At 41.5% G+C, this 21,859-nt stretch overlaps 1 protein-coding gene across 1 annotated transcript in view; it reads left to right on the forward strand.

The window, feature by feature from the left end:
• The window catches only part of KANSL3 (KAT8 regulatory NSL complex subunit 3), a 311,300-nt gene that overhangs the window by 192,139 nt on the left and 97,302 nt on the right, over positions 1–21,859 (forward strand). Inside the window, exons 14-15 of the mRNA XM_053717821.1 lie at positions 188–338; positions 19,560–19,637. Coding sequence (XP_053573796.1) covers positions 188–338; positions 19,560–19,637 — 229 coding nt within the window. The remainder of the gene's footprint in view (positions 1–187; positions 339–19,559; positions 19,638–21,859) is intronic.

The following is a 21,859-nucleotide window of genomic DNA, read 5'->3' on the forward strand; positions in this document are numbered from 1 at the left end:
GCAATTTTTGCAAGCTTTTCTTTACTTATCCCTCCCTCCCTAAACTTCTATGGTGTCACATTGAGTGAACTAGTAACTATTTTCCTCTGGGCTTGTAGCTTTTAACCCCTGACTAGTAAACTATAGTGATATTTTTCCACCCCTGTACATGAGAAATGACATTTCATGTGTTTGCTGGTTTATTTAGGATGTATCCAGTGTTTCAAGCAGCCCTGCCTCAAGCCCCAAAACCAAATTAACCACATCCTCTACCACCCAGAAACCTGGACAAACTGGAATTGCCTTGAAGCCTCAAATACAGAGGCCAGGTACAGCTGGAACTCCAAAACAAGCTCAAGGTTAGTGGTTATACTTTGTCCAAGTGTAATGCTAAACCAAATTGCATAGAGATATGTTGTAAAGCTGACTGGAGGAATATTCTCCACATTAGCAGTCATGAGATTGTAATCTACTTTATATTCAGAATGCCAAAAACCTGTTCTAAGCGGTAGAGAGAATTACTAAAGCAGATTGAAAAGAACAACAATAAGTGAATGAAAGACATTCACGATTTCTAATACCATCTTCATAAATTGTACAGTAATGTTTTAACACTATGGGGCCGAATTATTAATCAGTCAAGCTGCTTTTTCCATGTGAGCCTTCATCCTCGCCGCAATCAGGAGTTAAGAAGCAGTGGTCGTAAGACTGTTGCTCCTTAACTCGTCCGCCACCTCTAAAGGTGGACAGAAATCATCTTGATCAGATACGATCCGGGTTATTGACACCCCATGCTAGCAGCCGCGAATCTGCAGGGGGGGGGGGCGGCATTGCACAAGCATTTCACTAGAAATGCTTGTGCAATGTTAAATGTCCGCCCGCATCTTAATAAATCGGCCCCTATATCTTAGTTGGTACAAGATGTAGTAGCTTGGAGCGTTACCCATTATACTGCAAAATATACACATATTCTTTCATAAGGTTGTGAGAGTCCACATTACTCCTGGCCACTAGGGGAGGCAAAGATTTCCAACATTTCATAATATTTTAATGCCTCTCACCTTTTTGGTATCCCAGTCTTAATCTTTGCCTCACAGAAGGAAGTTGAAGAATAGAGGTGCTCCAGATTCTTTGTCTGAAGGGGTTCTCATACATATGTGAGACCAGATTTCCCTTCACAGAGCCAGGAACAGAAGAGATGGCAGTATAGAGTACTGGACAGTGATAGAATAACATGCTCTTTGAGTTAGTCACAAGCCTGCCACAGGTGTTGCAGGGACTTGTCCCTTAGCCTCCTTTTGTTGGGTCATTGTCATATTCCGGTCAGAAATCCTCTGCCTTTGCCTGCGCAGCACTGGATGGGCTCTGCAGCTACATATCTCAGTAGAGTGGGTGCTGCTCAAGTAAAGGAGTATGTGTACTCACATTGTCCATATGCTATTAGTAGGTACACCTCCATGTACATCATAGCCAGGGGACATATATGTATATAATACACAGTGACCATTATTACTGTTAATAATGCCTATTACATACAGTGTATTGTGTGATATATAGTACTTGAGATTTCTGACAGGACAATTATGTTTGACCATATGTATATTTCATTTTTTCTTAAATGGGGCCAAGGAGTCTATTTACTCAGTTTTTTTGGTGCTTTGCGCAGTGGAGTGGGTATTTAATTGGTAAGTATTGCTTTTCCCACATTGCCTGCAGGCTATCAAGTACATAAACTGGAAAGTGTATCTAATAGCCAGTCACACAGTCTTACTATATGTCATATTAAAAGCACGCTGACAGTCCCATACATTACAACAGTTGCTTACTGGGCTTTTAACTTATGTTGCAGGGAAGTGCTGCTAAGATTGGTATAAAGCAAATCTTTATTAAGTTATAAAAGTGTATATGGTGTACTTGTGTTTTAACTTTTCACTGTGCTGCTTTAAGGGCATTGCCCTTTTTCGGTGTCCTCCCTGTTTCTATTGCCAGTTAGCTTAACTCAGCAGGCTCATAGCACCGGGCTCATCTCTCAGGCTAGAGATGCGCTAGGCCGGCACTGGGGACTTGTAGTTTTATCAGTCCTCAGTCCATGTGTCATAGTTCTGAGCGCAGTGAGGGACAATGTATGCAGTGTCCTTGTTTTGCGAGCACCCTTCCTCCAGCATCCGGTCTGTGGGGCGTAAGTTTTGTCTAGGCTGCTAATGGAAGTCCTGAGCACAGCACAGGAGAGTTACACAATTTCCCGCCAGTTCAGGTTTGCGTACACCTTTTCCTTCATCTCTATGTTGGCTGGTGGTGATTGTTTGGCACAGGCTGCTGGTGGATCTCCGAAGATAGCGTGGGATTTTAACTTTTTTTCCTCTTCTGGTATGTGCACTCTTTACCTCCCTCACTAGGTTAGCAGCCATCTCTTGCTCCACATTTTCAGCTTCTCAGAGACTTATGCAGGGGGTAGTACTATCCCTAGGCAAGAGCAAGGGGGGTTGCGGTGGGGGGTCTTAAAGGGACAATAAACCTAAAAAATTTTATTTTAATATTCAGAGCATGCAATTTTAATCAACTTTTTAGTTTACTGCTATTATCAATTTTTCTTCGTTCTCTTGCTATCTTTATTTAAAAAGCAGGAATGTAGTGCATAGTTGCTGGCCCATATTTGGTTGAGAACCTGGGTTATGCTTGCTTATTGGTAGCTAAATGTCAGCCACCAATAAGCAAGCACTCTCCATGGTGTTGAACCTAAAATGGGCTGGCTGCTAAGCTCTACATTCGTGTTTTTTAAATAAAGATAGCAAGAGAACTTAGAAAAATTGATAATAGGAGTAAATTAGAAAGTTGATTAAAATGTCATGCTGTATCTGAATCATGAAAGAAAAAAATGTGGGTTTAGTATCCCTTTAAGTGTATACCTATATTAGTTCAGCACCTGGGTAGAGCTTGCTGATTTGTGGCTGAAGGCAGCCACCAATCTGCAAGTGCTATCCAGGGTCTGAACCAAAAATGGGCCGGCTCGTAAGCTTACATTCCTGCCTTTTCAAATAAAGATACAAAGAGAACGAAGAGAATTTGATTCTAGGAGTAAATTAGAAAGTTGCTAACAATTGAATCATGAAAGAAAAAAATTGGGTTCAGTATCCCTTTAATGATAATAATTCCAAATAATAAGGTACAATACACTTATTATAGTTTTGTCTTCATGCTCTGTCAGAGATCTCAAACTTGGATCTGGGTTCTGAGGAATCTAGTTTTTAAGTTTCAAATAGAATATCTTGTTCTTTTCTTAAGTTGTTGACTTTAAGGTTCCAGGTTCATAAGCCAGTTGGCATTGGATTTTCTCTGAGAGGTTATTCAGAGGCTCATTCTTTGCTTATGGCTGGCAATCTCCGTTATGGGATCTAGTTCTTTGCATTCAATAAGGTTAACAGGTCTATGTCACCTAGTGGTCAGCTTATCTATTTAGCAGGTTGGAAGTGCAATGTTTACATCCAGCTGTGCTTGTTTGCTTCTCTCGGGCAGTCAGTTTACGCTTCTTGCCTATCCTAAAATTGGAGATCTCCTTCAACTCTGAAGTAGAAATCCTCTTAATTTTACCGGAATTGTATTCCAGTACGACACTAGAAGTCCTCAACTACTCTATTCAATTATATAAATTTTTTCCTGATCCAGTTTCAGGGTTGGCTGAGGGCAGTCTAAGCCTTTTCAGAAGGCCTGGTTTCCATCCTTCTAAAATTCCTGGGTTTGGAATTTCTTTCTCAGCTGTGTCTTGGGACTCCCTGCTGTTTTTATAATGCGCTTTAGGTTTGACCTCTTTTCAGTTATCATTTTGACTGTAGCTTCACATAAGGAATAGGACAGATGCCCATTTTGGTTCCTTCTCAATATTTCTAATTTCTGGAGTCAACATCTGGGAAGGTTCATCAGAGTTGTTAGACACCCCTTTCTGGGAGGGGTCTCTCACTCTGAAGATGTTAGGCTAGTTCATACATTTCTGGGATCTGCCTGAGTAAGTTTGATCCTCACATTTCCTAGATATGGGTTGAGGTTGAGAGATCCTCTGAAGATGTAGTGGACATCCTAGCAGTTCCTTGATTTTATCAACTGGTTGATTTTGGAGCAATTTGTTCCTCTTTCGAGGGTGTTCGAGCAGGAATAATTTACTTAATATTTTTTATTCTGGCTTGACTTCGGAGACTGCAATAGGGAGATCTGGGCCAGTTGTTCATTATTCCACCATGTTTTTTTTCCTTCTGCAATTACTTGCTTGTAGGAAGCCTGGATAGCTCAGTCAGTAGAGCATTAGATTTGTAATCTATGTGTCCAGTGTTCAAGGCCCTCTACGGGCGAGCATTTTACCCAATGTTCAGTCTCTAACTTTGTCAAATTGGAGATTGATCTTTTTAAATTGAGTTTTATCTGACTCAGTGCTATAATATTTAACTCAGACTTGTTCGCCTGTCACTATATAGATTAACCACAAAGTGTGGAAATGTGTGTCTATCCAGGTAAACAGTTCGGGAATATACATGGCATTCTGTTTGCATCCTTAAATCTTTACATTCCTTCAGGATGAAGTAGATAAGGGCTTATCGGCCAGCATTCTAATGGTTCATATTTTGGGCTTTTCCAGTTTTATTGCATAGGAGTTTTGCGTGTCTTACGAATTTTCAGGCTCTTGTTCAGGTCTTAGTCAATTGGACCTGTAGATAGGCCTGTTTTTCCTTTTGGAGTTTTGTTTAGGGTTACTCAGGGTGTCCTAATATCCACCCTTTGTACCTATGCATAACCTAGATATTCTATTTCTATTTCTTCAACCTTGGGATTTGCTGAATGAGGTTTTTAGTAAAACAAGTTGCAAGGTCTGATTCTTGGTTGTCGTGTCATATTTTCTCCAACATTGGTGTGTCCGGTCCACGGCGTCATCCATAACTTGTGGGAATATTCTCCTCCCCAACAGGAAATGGTAAAGAGCACAGCAAAAGCTGTCCATATAGTCCCTCCCAGGCTCCGCCCCCCCAGTCATTCTCTTTGCCGCTCTGAACAAGTAGCATCTCCACGGAGATGGTGAAGAGTATGTGGTGTTTAGTTGTAGTTTTTATTCTACTATCAAGAGTTTGTTATTTTAAAATAGTGCTGGTATGTACTATTTACTCTGAAACAGAAAGAGATGAAGAGTTCTGTTTATGAGAGGAGTATGATTTTAGCAGCAGTAACTAAAATCGATTGCTGTTCCCACACAGGACTGTTGAGCTGAGAGAACTTCAGTTGGGGGGAACAGTTTGCAGACTTTTTCTGCTTAAGGTATGACTAGCCATTTTTCTAACAAGACTGTGTAATGCTGGAAGGCTGTCATTTTTCCCCTCATGGGGATCGGTAAGCCATTTTCTTAGTCTCAAACAGAATAAAGGGCTTAATATGGGCTATAAACTGGTAGACACTTTTATGGGCTAAATCGATTGCTTTATTTAGGTATTTTATACAGTTTGAAGTTGAATTTCACACTTTTATAACTTTGGGGAACGTTTTTTTACGTCAGGCACTTGTTTAGACACCTTCCCAGTCAGGAAGGGCCTTTCTCTGTAGTAGGCAGAGCCTCATTTTCGCGCCATTACTGCGCAGTTACTTTTGAGATCAGTACATGCAGCTGCATGTGTGTGGGTCTGGAATTCATTGAAAAGGTTCCTAGAAGGCTTCATTTGGTATCGTATACTCCCCTGGGTTTGGTGAAGTCGCAGCATAGGCTGGGGCTGGGACTGTAAGGGGGTTAAAATTGTAAACGGCTCCGGTTTCCACATTTTAAGGGTTAACAGCCTGAAAATTGGGGTGCAATGCTTTGAATGCTTTAAGACACTGTGGTGAAAATTTGGTTAAGATTGAATAATTACTTCATTGTTTTTCACATATTCAGTAATAAAGTGTGCCCTGTTTAAAATGTAAAGAGACAGTAACGGTTTGTTTTAAAACGGTTTTTGTACTTTATTAACAAGTTTAAGCCTGTTTAACATGTCTGTGCCTTCAGATAGATCATGTTCTGTATGTATGGAAGCCAATGTGTCTCCCCCTTCTAAAATGTGTGATAATTGGGCCATAGCGTCCAAACAAAGTAAGGACAGTACTGTCACAGATAGTAAAGTTGTCCAAGATGATTCCTCAGATGAAGGGAGTAGACATAGTTCTACATCATCTCCTTCTGTGTCTACACCAGTTTTGCCCACGCAGGAGACCCCTAGTACTTCTAGCGCGCTTGCTCTGTTTTAAACACTGTAGAGCAGGAGGGCGCTGATGATAATTTTTCTGTCATACCCTCACACCAATCTGAAGTGGCAATGAGGGAGGTTTTGTCAGATGGGAAAATTTCTGATTCAGGAAGAATTTCTCAGCAGGCAGAACCTGATGTTGTGACATTTAAGTTTAAATTAGAGCATCTCCGCGCGCTGCTTAAGAAGGTGCTATCTACTCTGGATGATTGTGACAATCTGGTCATCCCAGAAAAATTGTGCAAGATGGACAAGTTCCTAGAGGTCCCGGTGCACCCCAACGCTTTTCCAATACCCAAGCGGGTGGCGGACATAGTGAATAAGGAGTGGGAGAAGCCAGGCATACCTTTTGTCCCTCCTCCTATATTTAAGAAATTATTTCCTATGGTCGACCCCAGATAGGACTTATGGCAAACAGTTCCTAAGGTCGAGGGGGCGGTTTCTACACTAGCCAAACGCACGACCATTCCTATTGAGGACAATTGTGCTTTCAAAGATCCTATGGATAAAAAATTGGAGGGTTTGCTTAAAAAGATATTTGTACAGCAAGGTTACCTCCTTCAACCTATTTTGTGTATTATTCCTGTCACTACAGCAGTGTGGTTCTGGTTCGAAGATCTAGAAAAATCGCTCAGTAGAGAGACTCCGTATGAGGAAGTTATGGACAGAATTCACGCACTTAAGTTAGCTAATTCCTTTATTTTAGATGCCGCTTTGCAGTTAGCGAGATTAGCGGCGAAAAATTCAGGGTTTGCAATTGTGGCGCGCAGAGTGCTCTGGCTAAAGTCTTGGTCTGCGGATGTATCTTCCAAGACAAAATTACTTAATATCCCTTTCAAAGGTAAGACCCTCTTTGGGCCAGAATTGAAAGAGATTATTTCAGACATCACTGGGGGTAAGGGCCATGCCCTCCCACAAGATAGGCCTTTCAAGGCTAAGAATAAGTCCAATTTTCGTTCCTTTCGCAATTTCAGGAACGGACCGGTCTCCAACTCTGCAGCCTCTAGACAAGAGGGTAATGCTTCCCAGACTAAACCAGCTTGGAAACCGATGCAAGGGTAAACAGGCCAAGAAACCTGCTGCTGCTACCAAAACAGCATGAAGGGGTAGCCCCCGATCCAGGACCGGATCTAGTAGGGGGCAGACTCTCTCTCTTTGCTCAGGCTTGGGCAAGAGATGTTCAGGATCCCTGGGCACTAGAAATAGTCTCTCAGGGTTATCTTCTAGAATTCAAGGAACTACCCCCAAGGGGAAGGTTCCACATATCTCGCTTATCTTCAAACCAAATAAAGAGACAGGCATTCTTACATTGTGTAGAAAACCTGTTAAAAATGGGAGTGATACACCCAGTTCCAACTGTGGAACAAGGTCAGGGGTTTTACTCAAATCTGTTTGTAGTTCCCAAAAAAGAGAGAACTTTCAGACCAATTCTGGATTTAAAAATTCTAAACAAATTTCTCAGAGTGCCATAGTTCAAAATGGAAACTATTCGAACGATTTTACCTACAATCCAGGAGGGTCAATTTATGACTACCGTGGATCTAAAGGATGCGTATCTACATATTCCTATCCACAAAGATCATCATCAGTTCCTAAGGTTCGCCTTTCTGGACAAACATTACCAGTTCGTGGCTCTCCCATTCGGACTAGCCACTGCTCCAAGGATTTTCACAAAGGTGCTCGGGTCCCTTCTAGCGGTTCTAAGACCAAGGGGCATTGCAGTGGCACCTTACTTGGACGACATCCTAATTCAAGCGTCGTCTTTTTCAAAAGCAAAGGCTCACACAGACATTGTTCTAGCCTTTCTCAGATCTCACGGGTGGAAGGTGAACATAGAAAAAAGTTCCCTGTCTCCGTCGACAAGAGTCCCTTTCTTGGGGACAATAATAGATTCTTTAGAAATGAAGATTTTCCTGACAGAGGTCAGAAAGTCAAAGCTTCTAAACGCTTGTCAAGTTCTTCACTCTGTTCTACGGCCTTCCATAGCTCAGTGCATGGAAGTAGTAGGGTTGATGGTTGCAGCAATGGACATAGTTCCTTTTGCGCGAATTCATCTAAGACCATTACAACTGTGCATGCTCAAACAGTGGAATGGGGACTATACAGACTTGTCTCCAATGATTCAAGTAGATCAGAAGACCAGAGACTCACTCCGTTGGTGGCTGACCCAGGATCACCTGTCCCAGGGAATGAGCTTCCGCAGACCAGAGTGGGTCATCGTCACGACCGACGCCAGTCTATTAGGCTGGGGCGCGGTCTGGGATTCCCTGAAAGCTCAGGGTCTATGGTCCCGGGAAGAGTCTCTTCTCCCGATAAACATTCTGGAACTGAGAGCGATATTCAATGCTCTCCGGGCTTGGCCTCAACTAGCAAAGGCCAGATTCATAAGATTCCAATCAGACAACATGACGACTGTTGCTTACATCAACCATCAGGGGGGAACAAGGAGTTCTCTGGCGATGAGAGAGGTGACCAAAATCATCAAATGGGCGGAGGATCACTCCTGCCACCTATCTGCGATCCACATCCCAGGAGTAGACAACTGGGAGGCGGATTATCTGAGTCGTCAGACTTTCCATCCGGGGGAGTGGGAACTCCACCCGGAGGTGTTTGCCCAGTTGACCCAATTATGGGGCATTCCAGACATGGATCTGATGGCGTCTCGTCAGAACTTCAAGGTTCCTTACTACGGGTCCAGATCCAGGGATCCCAAGGCGACTCTAGTGGATGCATTAGTGGCGCCTTGGGCCTTCAACCTAGCTTATGCGTTTCCACCGTTCCCTCTCATTCCCAGGCTGGTAGCCAGGATCAAACAGGAGAAGGCCTCGTGATTTTGATAGCTCCTGCGTGGCCACGCAGGACTTGGTATGCAGACCTGGTGAATATGTCATCGGCTCCACCATGGAAGCTACCTTTGAGACAGGATCTTCTAGTACAAGGTCCATTCGAACATCCAAATCTAGTTTCTCTCCAGCTGACTGCTTGGAAATTGAACGCTTGATTTTATCTAAGCGTGGGTTTTCGGATTCTGTGATAGATACTCTGGTACAAGCCAGAAAACCTGTGACTAGAAAGATTTACCATAAAATATGTAAAAGATATATCTGTTGGTGTGAATCCAAGGGATTCTCATGGAGTAAGATTAAAATTCCTAGGATCCTTTCCTTTCTCCAAGAAGGTTTGGATAAGGGATTGTCAGCGAGTTCTCTAAAAGGACAGATTTCTGCTTTATCTGTCTTGTTACACAAACGACTGGCAGCTGTGCCAGATGTTCAAGCTTTTGTTCAGGCTTTGGTCAGGATCAAGCCTGTTTACAGACCTTTGACTCCTCCCTGGAGTCTAAATTTAGTTCTTTCAGTTCTTCAAGGGGTTCCGTTTGAACCCTTACACTCCATAGATATCAAGTTGTTATCTTGGAAAGTTCTGTTTATGGTTGCTATTTCTTCTGCTAGAAGAGTTTCTGAATTATCTGCTCTGCAGTGTAATCCGCCCTATCTGGTGTTTCATTCAGATAAGGTTGTTTTGCGTACTAAACCTGGTTTCCTTCCAAAAGTTGTTTCCAACAAGAATATTAACCAGGAAATAGTTGTGCCTTCTTTGTGCCCGAATCCAGTTTCAAAGAAGGAACGTTTGTTACACAATTTAGATGTAGTCCGTGCTTTAAAGTTCTATTTAGAAGCAACAAAGGATTTCAGACAAACGTCTTCTCTGTTTGTCGTTTATTCTGGCAAGAGGAGAGGTCAAAAAGCTACTGCTACCTCTCTTTCCTTTTGGCTGAAAAGCATCATCCGATTGGCTTACGAGACTGCCGGACGGCAGCCTCCTGAACGAATCACAGCTCACTCTACTAGGGCTGTGGCTTCCACATGGGCCTTCAAGAACGAGGCTTCTGTTGATCAGATATGTAAGGCAGCGACTTGGTCTTCTCTGCACACTTTTGCCAAATTCTACAAATTTGATACTTTTGCTTCTTCGGAGGCTATTTTTGGGAGAAAGGTTTTGCAAGCCGTGGTGCCTTCTGTTTAGGTAACCTGATTGGCTCCCTCCCTTCATTCGTGTCCTAAAGCTTTGGTATTGGTTCCCACAAGTTATGGATGACGCCGTGGACCGGACACACCAGTGTTGGAGAAAACAGAATTTATGCTTACCTGATAAATTACTTTCTCCAACGGTGTGTCCGGTCCACGGCCCGCCCTGGTTTTTTAATCAGGTTTGATCAATTTCTTTCTTTAACTACAGTCACCACGGCACCCTATAGTTTCTCCTTTTTTTCTCCTGTCCGTCGGTCGAATGACTGGGGGGCGGAGCCTGGGAGGGACTATATGGACAGCTTTTGCTGTGCTCTTTGCCATTTCCTGTTGGGGAGGAGAATATTCCCACAAGTTATGGATGATGCCGTGGACCGGACACACCGTTGGAGAAAGTAATTTATCAGGTAAGCATAAATTCTGTTTTTATAATATTTTATCAATATATTTTATTTTGTCTCTGTGGAGCCAGCTTTACGAAGGAAGGTCTTCAGGTGATGATTCTGGTCATTAAATGCCTGCTTTTTCTTATTTCCCACCCATTTTTTGTTTGTGGACCCCTTAGGTTGGGTGTTAGTTCCCATGAGTAAGAATTTTGTGGTCACTTACCACCATAGAAAGAAAACATAATTTATGCTTACGTAAGAGTCCACAACCCCCCCCCCCCCCCATTTTTACTTGATTTGCAGCAGTTCTAGTTTGCACCTATTTACCCTACTATCTTTTTTACTACTTTCTACGTACCTTGGCTATGCGTACTACTGGGGGCGAGGGAAGTAGGAGGGATACTTAAAGCTTTGTTGTGGGGTGTTTTTGCCTCCTCTTGGTGGCCAGGAAGTGAATTCCCACAAGTAAGGATTTTGTGGACTCTTACCACCAAGAATGAAAGGAATTTATAAGGTAAGCATGAATTTTGTTTTTTTTTTGTATTTTAGGTGTCCAAGACCCTAATCCAGCAGAAGAATACACTATCATTTTGATTGGATTGTTTTTTGTCTTGCTGCTAAACCTTTAGTTGCATTTCCTTTTCCATAAGGCTATTTAGATATTTAGTTCCTAGAAATAGGCCTTCCCCGGACTTAACTGTAATCCGTTTTCTGAGTTTTTAAAGATGTTCCCTTTATCAGCATCTTTTGTAGAGCTTTGGGGAATCTTTTACATGGTGGACATGTCAATTGCCCTTTATCCATATGATTTACAATTCCTTTTGAGGATAGTTAATTTTCCAGGGACCCTATGGAAAATAAATTTGGATTCTTTCTTTGGAACTGCCTTTATTCTCTACAAGTGGGTTCCCTGTTTTCAACTGCTTTGACATTATTGGCGTAATTGCAATCTTTTCAAATTGATATGAAAATCTGTCTGATTTAGTTTCAGAAGTGATTTGCCTGGAAGTATAGTGTAATTATTTGGAATAGGGTGTAAGAAACTTTTTTCCTCTTTCAAATAACCTCCAATACAGAGTTTATTCTGGCATACGGTTGGTTATTACTTTCCTATAAGGCCTTTTCACATTATGTACAAAATCTCTGGATCTTATCCCTAAGATATAGGGAACTTATTTTGAAAGTGATTGTTTGTTTTGCAATATTTTCACCAATCTTGTGAGATTCCTTACCTTTTTTTCTATTAGGATAAGGTATTTTCTTTCATTTTTTTTCCAGTCAAGACATTGTAGTTACTTTTATTTGTTCTATTGTTTAAAAATGGTATTCTCATTTGTCCATGTGTGAGTCAGAGAACCACAGTGGTTGCTTTAGCTTCTGGTTAAAAGCTTTCATTAAAGGGATATTGTACACTAGATTTTTCTTTGCATAAATGTATTGTAGATGATCCATTTATATAGCCCATCTGGGAGTGTTTTTGTAACAATGTATAATTTTGGTTATTTTTTTATTACATTGGGATGATTTTCAGACCCCTAAACATGCTCCACAGTGTCAGATGTATACATGCGTTTACAGACGTCTGCCTGCTCCTTTTAGTGTTATCTGTCTTTTCATATGAAGGGAAGGGAGGGAAGGGGTGTCTGCTATTCTTGTTTTCCCAGCCCATTTCAGTGGGTGTCCTGGCCTAACCTCATCAGCAGTACTAAACTGGGAACTACTAAGATGTTGTTTCTTTCTTTTAAGGTTTTATACTGGATTTTTATATTAGTATCTGTGCATATTATTCTTTATAGTAGTGTCTATTTCATGCAGTTATATGAAAATTGGTGTACACTGTCCCTTTAAATATGGCTTTATGGGAAGCAGGAAGATTCCTTCCAGGAGTTTTACAGTATATTCTGCTCGATTCGTTCCATTTTGTGGGTCTTTTAAGATGAGATTTCTGTTATGTAGATTGCACATCAGCAACTTTCTTCCTTTTCTTTTGTTAAAATTTTGGACAGGAAATTCCTACAGTCTTAGTGGCTTTAAAGTAGGTGCCTGTCTTAACTTTTTTCCATCCATTTACTTGTGGAATCCATAGCTTGGGCATTAGATCCTAGAAGTAATGGCTCGTGGACTCTCACCACCTTATTAAAGAAAGCAAAATGTATGCTTACCTGGTAAATTAATTTCTTTCATGAGAGTCTTTCATGAGAGTTCACAAGACCTGTCCCTTTTTTTTTGCAGTTAGAAGCAGTTTTAACATACACCTCATTTACCCTGCTTTGTCCTTCTCTATTTTTTCTTCTTTTCTTGGCTATTCGTTAGTCTGGAATACCAGAGAAGTGAGAGGAATTAAAAGCTTAAGAAATGTTGGGTATCTTTTCTCTTACATGGTGTATCCAGTCCACGGATTCATCCTTACTTGTGGGATATTCTCATTCCCTACAGGAAGTGCAAAGAGAGCACACAGCAGAGCTGTCCATATAGCTCCCCCTCAGGCTCCGCCCCCCCAGTCATTCTCTTTGCAGCTCTAACAAGTAGCATCTCCACGGGAGTGTGAAGGGAATGTGGTGTTAGATTTGTAGTTTTTATTTCTTCAATCAAAAGTTTGTTATTTTAAAATAGTGCCGGTTTGTACTATTTACTCTGAGGCAGAAAGTGAAGAAGATTTCTGCTGAGAGGAAAACAATTTTAGCATGTTGTAACTAAAATCCATTGCTGTTCCCACGCAGGACTGTTGAGTACCAGAAAACTTCAGTTGGGGGGAACAGTTTGCAGGCTTAACTGCTTTAAGGTATGTTTCAGTCATTTTTTTCTAGTCAAGACTTAGTAATGCTAGAAGACTGACAAGAATCCCCATGTGGGAAAGGTAAGCCATATTCTAAGACTTAGTATAGAAGGAAGGCTTATTGGAAGGGCTCAAAACACTGGTGGACACTGTTAAGGGGCAATCGATTATTTTTTAACATAAATCTGACTTTAATACAAGTTTTATTACATTTGAAACACTCTTTTGGGGTTTATTCCGCATGGCATATATTTAAACACCTATTTTGGCTCGGGTAGGCCCCAAAACTCCAGAGTGAAGATGGAGGGGGCCTGAATTTCGCGCCTCAGTTGCACAGTTGATTTTACAGACAGCTTCATGCAGATCCATGTGAAGGGTCCAAAGATTACTTGAGGACTTCAGAGAGGCTTATTTTCTATCAAAACTAATCCCCAAGGAAGGTAGGGCAACAGCAAGGTTGTGGCATGGTTAATTTGCTCCGGTTTGGGCAGTAGGGGGTTAATTGACTTGAAATTTACTGTGCAATCATTTCAAAGCATTAGGATCATATGGTGAAAATTTCATATAGATTGAATGATTTTTGGAGGTTTTGTAAAAAAAGTGTGCACTTTTTATTATTTAAAGGCACAGTACCGTTTTTTCAAAAATTGTATTTTACTGTATTTGAGTGCTGTCTAAGTCTGTTTAACATGTCTGAGCCTACAGATAGACCTTATTCTATATGTTTAATAGCCATGCCGGTACCCCCTTTACATTTGTGTTTAAAGTGTGCTAAGGTATCTAAACATTTTAAAGACCATGCAGTGACACTTAAAAATGTAGCCCAAGATGATTCTTTAATGGAAGGTAACGAGGATAGTCCTCCTTCCTCTCCCCATGTGTCGACACCAGTTACGCCCGCGCAGCGATGCCTAGTACCTCTAGCGCATTGGCCCCTATTACATTACAACAATTAGCAGCAGTCATGGATAATTCCCTTGCAGCATTTCTATCCAAACTGCCAGTTTTTCCTAAAAAGCGTGATAGCTCAGTTTTAAGAACAGAGGATGAGCAATCAGAAGTTTTGGATGATTTATCTGTTGTACCCTCACAACCCTCTGAAGTGGCAGTGAGGGATGTACTGTCTGAGGGAGAAATTTCTGACACAGGAAAAATTTCTCAGCAGGCAGAATCAGATTCCTTAGTGTTTAAATTTAAGCTGGAACACCTCCGCGTACTGCTTAAGGAGGAGCAGTTTCAACACTAGCCAAGCGCACAACCATACCAGTAGAAGACAGTTGTGCTTTCAAAGATCCTATGGATAAAAAATTAGGTTTACTAAAGAAAATATTTGTTCAGAAAGGTTTCCTTCTTCAACCGATTGCCTGCATTATTCCTGTAACTACTGCAGCGGCTTTTTGGTTTGAGGCGCTGGAGGAGTCGCTCCAGAGGGAGACTTCATATGACGAAGTCATGGATAGAATTCACGCTCTAAAGCTGGCTAATTCTTTTATCACAGATGCCGCTTTACAATTAGCTAAGTTAGCGGCGAAAAATTCTGGTTTTGCCATTATGGCGCGAAGAGCGCTTTGGCTCAAATCGTGGTCGGCTGACGTGTCGTCCAAAACAAAATTACTAAATATTCCTTTCAAGGGAAAGACCCTATTCGGCCCCGAGTTGAAAAAAATTATTTCAGATATCACTGGGGGAAAGGGCCATGCCCTCCCGCAAGATAGACCATTTAAGGCCAAAAACAAGGCTAATTTTCGCTCCTTTCGCAACTTCAGGAGCGGACTGGCTTCAACCTCTGCAACCGCAAAGCAAGAGGTTAACACTTCCCAGCCCAAAGCAACCTGGAAGCCTTTGCAGGGCTGGAACAAGGGTATACAGGCCAAGAAGCCTGCTGCTGCTACCAAGACAGCATGAAAGGGTAGCCCCCGTTCTGGGACCGGATCTAGTAGGGGGCAGACTTTCTCTCTTTGCTCAGGCTTGGGCGAGAGATGTTCCAGATCCCTGGGCATTGGAAATCGTTGCTCAGGGCTATCTTCTAGAATCCAAGGACTCTCCTCCAAGGGGAAGGTTCCACATTTCTCGTTTGTCTTCAGACCAGACAAAGAAACAGGCGTTCTTACGCTATGTAGAAGATCTTCTAAAGATGGGAGTGATTCACCCAGTTCCAATTGTAGATCAAGGACTGGGATTTTACTCAAACCTGTTTGTAGTTCCCAAAAAGGAAGGAACTTTCAGGCCAATCCTGGATTTAAAAATTCTAAACAAATTCCTCAGAGTTCCATCATTCAAAATGGAAACCATTCGGACAATCTTACCGATGATCCAGGAAGGTCAATATATGACTACCGTGGATTTAAAGGATGCGTACCTTCATATTCCTATCCACAAAGATCACCATCAGTTCCTAAGGTTCGCGTTTCTGGACAAGCATTACCAGTTCGTGGCCCTTCCTTTCGGGTTGGCCACTGCTCCAAGAACTTTCACAAAGGTGCTAGGGTCCCTTTTGGCGGTACTGAGACCGCAGGGCATTGCAGTAGCACCTTACCTGGACGACATCTTCATTCAGGCGTCGTCTTTTCAAAGAGCCAAGGCTCATACAGAAATCGTTCTGGCCTTTCTAAGGTCTCACGGGTGGAAGGTGAACGTCGAAAAAAATGTCTCTGTCCCCGCTCACAAGGGTTCCCTTCCTGGGAACACTAATAGACTCGGTAGAAATGAAAATATTTCTGACGGAGGTCAGGAAGTTAAAGCTTTTAACTGCTTGCCGAGTTCTTCATTCCATTCTTCGGCCTTCTGTAGCTCAGTGCATGGAGGTAATCGGATTAATGGTTGCTGCAATGGACGTTGTCCCCTTTGCCCGAATTCATCTCAAACCACTGCAACTGTGCATGCTCAAACAGTGGAATGGGGACTATGCAGATTTGTCTTCTCAAATACAACTGGACCAGAAAACCAGAGATTCTCTTCTCTGGTGGTTGTCTCAGGATCACCTGTCTCAGGGAATGTGCTTCCGCAGACCGGAGTGGATCATTGTCACGACCGATGCTAGTCTGTTAGGCTGGGGTGCGGTCTGGGACTCCCTGAAAGCTCAGGGCCTATGGTCTGGGGAAGAATCTCTTCTCCCGATAAACATTTTGGAACTGAGAGCGATATTCAACACGCTCCAGGCATGGCCTCAACTAGCGGCGGCCAAATTCATCAGATTTCAGTCGGACAACATCACGACTGTAGCGTACATCAATCATCAGGGAGGAACAAAGAGTTCCCTAGCGATGAAGGAAGTAACCAAGATCATCAAATGGGCGGAGGATCACTCCTGCCATCTATCTGCAATTCACATCCCAGGAGTAGACAACTGGGAGGCGGATTTTCTGAGTCGTCAGACTTTTCACCCGGGGGAGTGGGAACTCCACCCGGAGGTTTTTGCTCAGCTGACCCAGCTATGGGGCATTCCAGAGTTGGATCTGATGGCGTCCTGTCAGAACACCAAACTTCCTCTTTACGGATCCAGGTCCAGGGACCCCAAGGCGGCATTGATAGATGCTCTAGTAGCGCCTTGGTCCTTCAATCTGGCTTATGTCTTTCCACCGTTTCCCCTTCTCCCTCGGCTGGTAGCCAGAATCAAACAGGAGAAGGCTTCGGTAATTCTGATAGCGCCTGCGTGGTCACGCAGGACTTGGTATGCAGACCTAGTGGTCCACCATGGACACTGCCATCGAGGCAGGATCTTCTGATACAGGATCCATTCAAGCATCCAAATCTAGTTTCTCTGCAACTGACTGCTTGGAGATCGAACGCTTAATTCTATCTAAGCGTGGGTTCTCTGAATCAGTTATAGATACTCTGATCCAGGCTAGAAAGCCTGTCACCAGGAAGATTTACCATAAGATATGGCGGAAATATCTTTGTTGGTGTGAATCCAAGGGTTATTCGTGGAGTAAGATTAGGATTCCAAGGATATTGTCTTTTCTCCAAGAAGGATTGGAGAAAGGGTTGTCAGCTAGTTCCTTAAAGGGACAGATATCTGCTCTGTCTATCCTGTTACACAAGCGTCTGGCAGAAGTACCAGACGTTCAAGCGTTTGCGCAGGCTTTAGTCAGAATAAAGCCTGTCTATAAACCTGTGGCTCCTCCATGGAGTCTAAATTTAGCTCTTTCAGTTCTTCAAGGGGTTCCGTTTGAACCTTTACATTCCATAGATATTAAGTTATTATCTTGGAAAGTTTTGTTTTTGGTAGCTATTTCTTCTGCTCGAAGAGTTTCAGAATTGCCTGCTTTGCAGTGTAATTCACACTATCTGGTGTTCCATGCAGATAAGGTTGTTTTGCGTACCAAACCTGGTTTCCTAACGAAAGTGGTTTCTAATATGAATATAAACCAGGAAATCATTGTTCCTTCTCTGTGTCCTAATCCAGTTTCTAAGAAGGAACGACTATTACACAATCTCGATGTGGTTCGTGCTTTAGAATTCTATTTAAAAGCAACCAAAGATTTCAGACAAACATCATCCTTGTTTGTTGTCTATTCTGGCAAGAGGAGAGGTCAAAAAGCGACTGCTACCTCTCTTTCCTTCTGGCTGAAAAGCATCATCCGTTTGGCATATGAGACTGCTGGACAGCAGCCTCCTGAACGAATTACAGCTCATTCCACCAGAGCTGTGGCTTCCACATGGGCTTTCAAGAGTGAGGCTTCTGTAGAACAGATTTGTAAGGCAGCGACTTGGTCTTCACTGCATACTTTTGCCAAATTTTACAAATTCTATACTTTTGCTTCTTCGGAGGCTATTTTTGGGAGAAAGGTTTTGCAAGCAGTGGTGCCTTCCGTTTAGGTTACCTGACTTGTTCCCTCCCTTCATCCGTGTCCTAAAGCTTTGGTATTGGTATCCCACAAGTAAGGATGAATCCGTGGACTGGATACACCATGTAAGAGAAAACAGAATTTATGCTTACCTGATAAATTACTTTCTCTTACGGTGTATCCAGTCCACGGCCCGCCCTGGCAATTAAGTCAGGTTCAAATTTATTTTTATAAAACTACAGTCACCACTGCACCCTATGGTTTCTCCTTTTTCTCCTAACCGTCGGTTGAATGACTGGGGGGGCGGATCCTGAGGGGGAGCTATATGGACAGCTCTGCTGTGTGCTCTCTTTGCACTTCCTGTAGGGAATGAGAATATCCCACAAGTAAGGATGAATCCGTGGACTGGATACACCGTAAGAGAAAGTAATTTATCAGGTAAGCATAAATTCTGTTTTTCTCCCCCTTATTTTGAATCCCAGAAGTAATGACTTGTGAACTCTCACCATCAGGTAAGCATACATTTTGTTTTCTCTTTCGTGGGTGTATGCAGCACAGATTAAATTTGTCACCTTATTACTTCTAATCATTGCAAGGAAGATACTAGTGGTCAAATAAAAGTACGCTGTATAATACTAAGTAGTTGAGTGTCTTTTAGACTCTACAATAGTGTTATGCAATTCATTTTATTTAAAAATAGCTCCCAGTATATTCACACTTATCCTAAGACCATCTGCTCCATTCCCCAGCACCCTTTACTCTTATTTTGTTTTCTGAAAGCTTCCTATTGTAAATGAAAGCAGAAATGACCCTCTTTATTAAGTTAAGTAATTGGCCCCTTTTCTCTATCTTCTAATGATATAAAATTAAATCAAATACACAGCAATGTCTGTGTCTTCGCTTTATTCTTGACACTATTCACCAGACTTGCACTCTGGTCCTGCTGCCTTATACATTGCATGTGTTTAGTCACTAAGAATGGGGGTCTGCTAAGGGGAGTCACTTTCATACAGATAAGGTGGTGAGTATTTTCTAGGACAGTATCTCAACTCCAGTCCTCAAGGAAAATTAACAGACCAAATTGAAGAAAAAAAACAAACCCTACTTGACTTCCATTTGCAACTGCAACATTTCATCTAATGAACCAACCAGGATGGGAAATATTTGAAAATCTGTCATGTCCAGGTTCCTCTATTACTGATTTGAAAAAACCCTGGTCTAGGATTATGAGCCAAGATGTTAGAAATTGTTGTATTCTAAATTTCATTTTGTTTTGCCTGCATTATCTTAATAAAAATTTCTATTGTAGACCGGTCATACATTTTTAATTTACATTTTTTTTATTGTTTTAGCTCAGTTTGCTGCTTTTCTAAAACAAAATATGTTAGTGAGGAAGTCTCTCCCAACGGGATCTCCTTCCTGCTTATTTGGTGAGTATCCTGTCTATTTCTTGCATTACCTAAGTTGAGTTTTTAAAGGAAATGAAAGGCGATTTGCAAAATTTCCACTGCAAAAGCAAGATACAATTTTACACACACACCTTCACAATATCATGTTTTATTTTTATTTGTTTTGCTAAAACAGTAAATCAAAGGTGACTATGAATTTGTGATTAAACCAATGTATCGCTATACAACTGTAACTGTCTTTAGCTGCAAAAGTGTTAAAAATATTACTCCAAAAGAAAGCTCAAAGGAAGACTTTATTTCTCAACACGCTTAATTCAGATATAAAAATCCTGTGAAAAATCTTAGTGAAGATCAAAAGAAGAAAATGCGTAATCCCAAAGCACTCGTAGAATAAAACATATAACTTTTATTGAGTCCAGTAAAACTGAGCATACAAGCTCAAGGTGAACAGTGCAATGTCCAAAGGTTAAAACAAATGAGCGTGGCACCAGTGGCTTACATGTTTCGGCGTGGAGCCGTAATCATAGCCTATGGTGCTGCGCACATGTGTGCCATTAAAAAGGGTAACAAAGTATCCAATAGGCTGCAATGCCTAATGAGAAACAAACAAACACGCCCATTTAGACAATATAGTATAAGGAAAATTAACCCCCAAGTAAGCTAGATGTCTAGAGTATATGAAATTCCTTAAAGGCACAGTAGCAAGGCATAAGGAACAGTTAGATAAACAGTAATAATAAAGGATAGCACAGACATATGATTAAGTATAGTATAAAGATGGTCATCTTTATACTATACTAATCATTATATGTCTGTGCTATCCTTTATTATTACCTGTCTGTGCCTCTTTTAGCCCAGTTGTGCTTTTCACAGAGGAAAACTTTCTTGAAGTATGTCAATCCAATCCCACCGAGTAAGGTCAGTCCAGCCCCCCAAATACAAGGCAATTCTCCTTTGAACAAGGAACATGACAACCCCAGACGATCTTTTTGGCCTTCCGTGGGCCTCGTCAGTGAGGTGCAGCCATATTCCTCTATTGATAGCCACTGATGCTGAAAAATTGTGCGGCTGTGTTGATTGACACTTCCTAAAATCTTTATTGGAAGCTATTGGATTTGACCATAAGTTGATTACTCATATATTTAGTCTCTACTTCTCTCCTACAGCTAAGGTAAAGCTAATGGGGTTCTGTCACACCCATTTACAGATAGGAATGGCACAGGACAGCTTTCCTTTATTCCCAATCTTATATTGGTGGCATACGTTCGCAGAAACCACAAAATTAAAGGAATTAAAATTGGCCCACATGACTGTAAATAGCGCTTTATGCAGACAATGTTCCTTTTTCTATTTTATCTCCTACCAGTTCAGTTCCGCTCTACTCTCAGAACTCAGAAATTTTAGGTTGATTCTTCAATTATTTTAATTAAAGGGACACTGTACCCAAAATTTTTCTTTCGTGATTCAGATTGAGCATGAAATTTTAAGCAACTTTCTAATTTACTCCTATTATCAAATTTTCTTCATTCTCTTTGTATCTTTATTTGAAATGCAAGAATGTAAGTTTAGATGCCGGCCCATTTTTGGTGAACAACCTGGGTTGTCCTTGCTGATTGGTGGATAAATTCATCCACCAATAAAAAAGTGCTGTCCAGAGTACTGAAACAAAAAAAAAGCTTAGATGCCTTCTTTTTCAAATAATGATAGCAAGAGAATGAAGAAAAATTGATAATAGGAGTAAATTAGAAAGTTGCTTAAAATTGCATGCTCTTTCTGAATTACAAAAGAAAAAATTTGGGTACAGTGTTCCTTTAACATACAGAAATGTTAATTTAACACCCTCAAATTCTATTGCTCTGTTAGAAGTATGCCCTCTTTACCAACAATGCGAAACTATTAAATACTTGGGAACTCATATTTAGCCCAACCTTACCCTTTTATTTGAGAAAAACTGTGTGTCTTTTGCGCAGGATGACTTTAAACAGTTGAGAATGAAATCTATCCTGGTGGGTCGCATTCAGTCAGTTAAAATGACTGCTCTATCTCAAATTCTTTTAATTTGCAGGCCCTTCCAATTTGCCTACCACATTGGTATTTACCTCGGGTGCAAGGCCTAATAAACCACCTTCATCTGGTGGCAAAGTAAACCCAAAATTGGCAAAACAAATTTTTATAGATCTTACGGAGATGGAGGACTTGGTCTCCCAAATATCAATAATAATGGATGGATCACCTTGCAGAGA

Source organism: Bombina bombina, chromosome 6 (genome assembly GCF_027579735.1).
Source record: "Bombina bombina isolate aBomBom1 chromosome 6, aBomBom1.pri, whole genome shotgun sequence".
Lineage (NCBI taxonomy): Eukaryota > Metazoa > Chordata > Amphibia > Anura > Bombinatoridae > Bombina > Bombina bombina.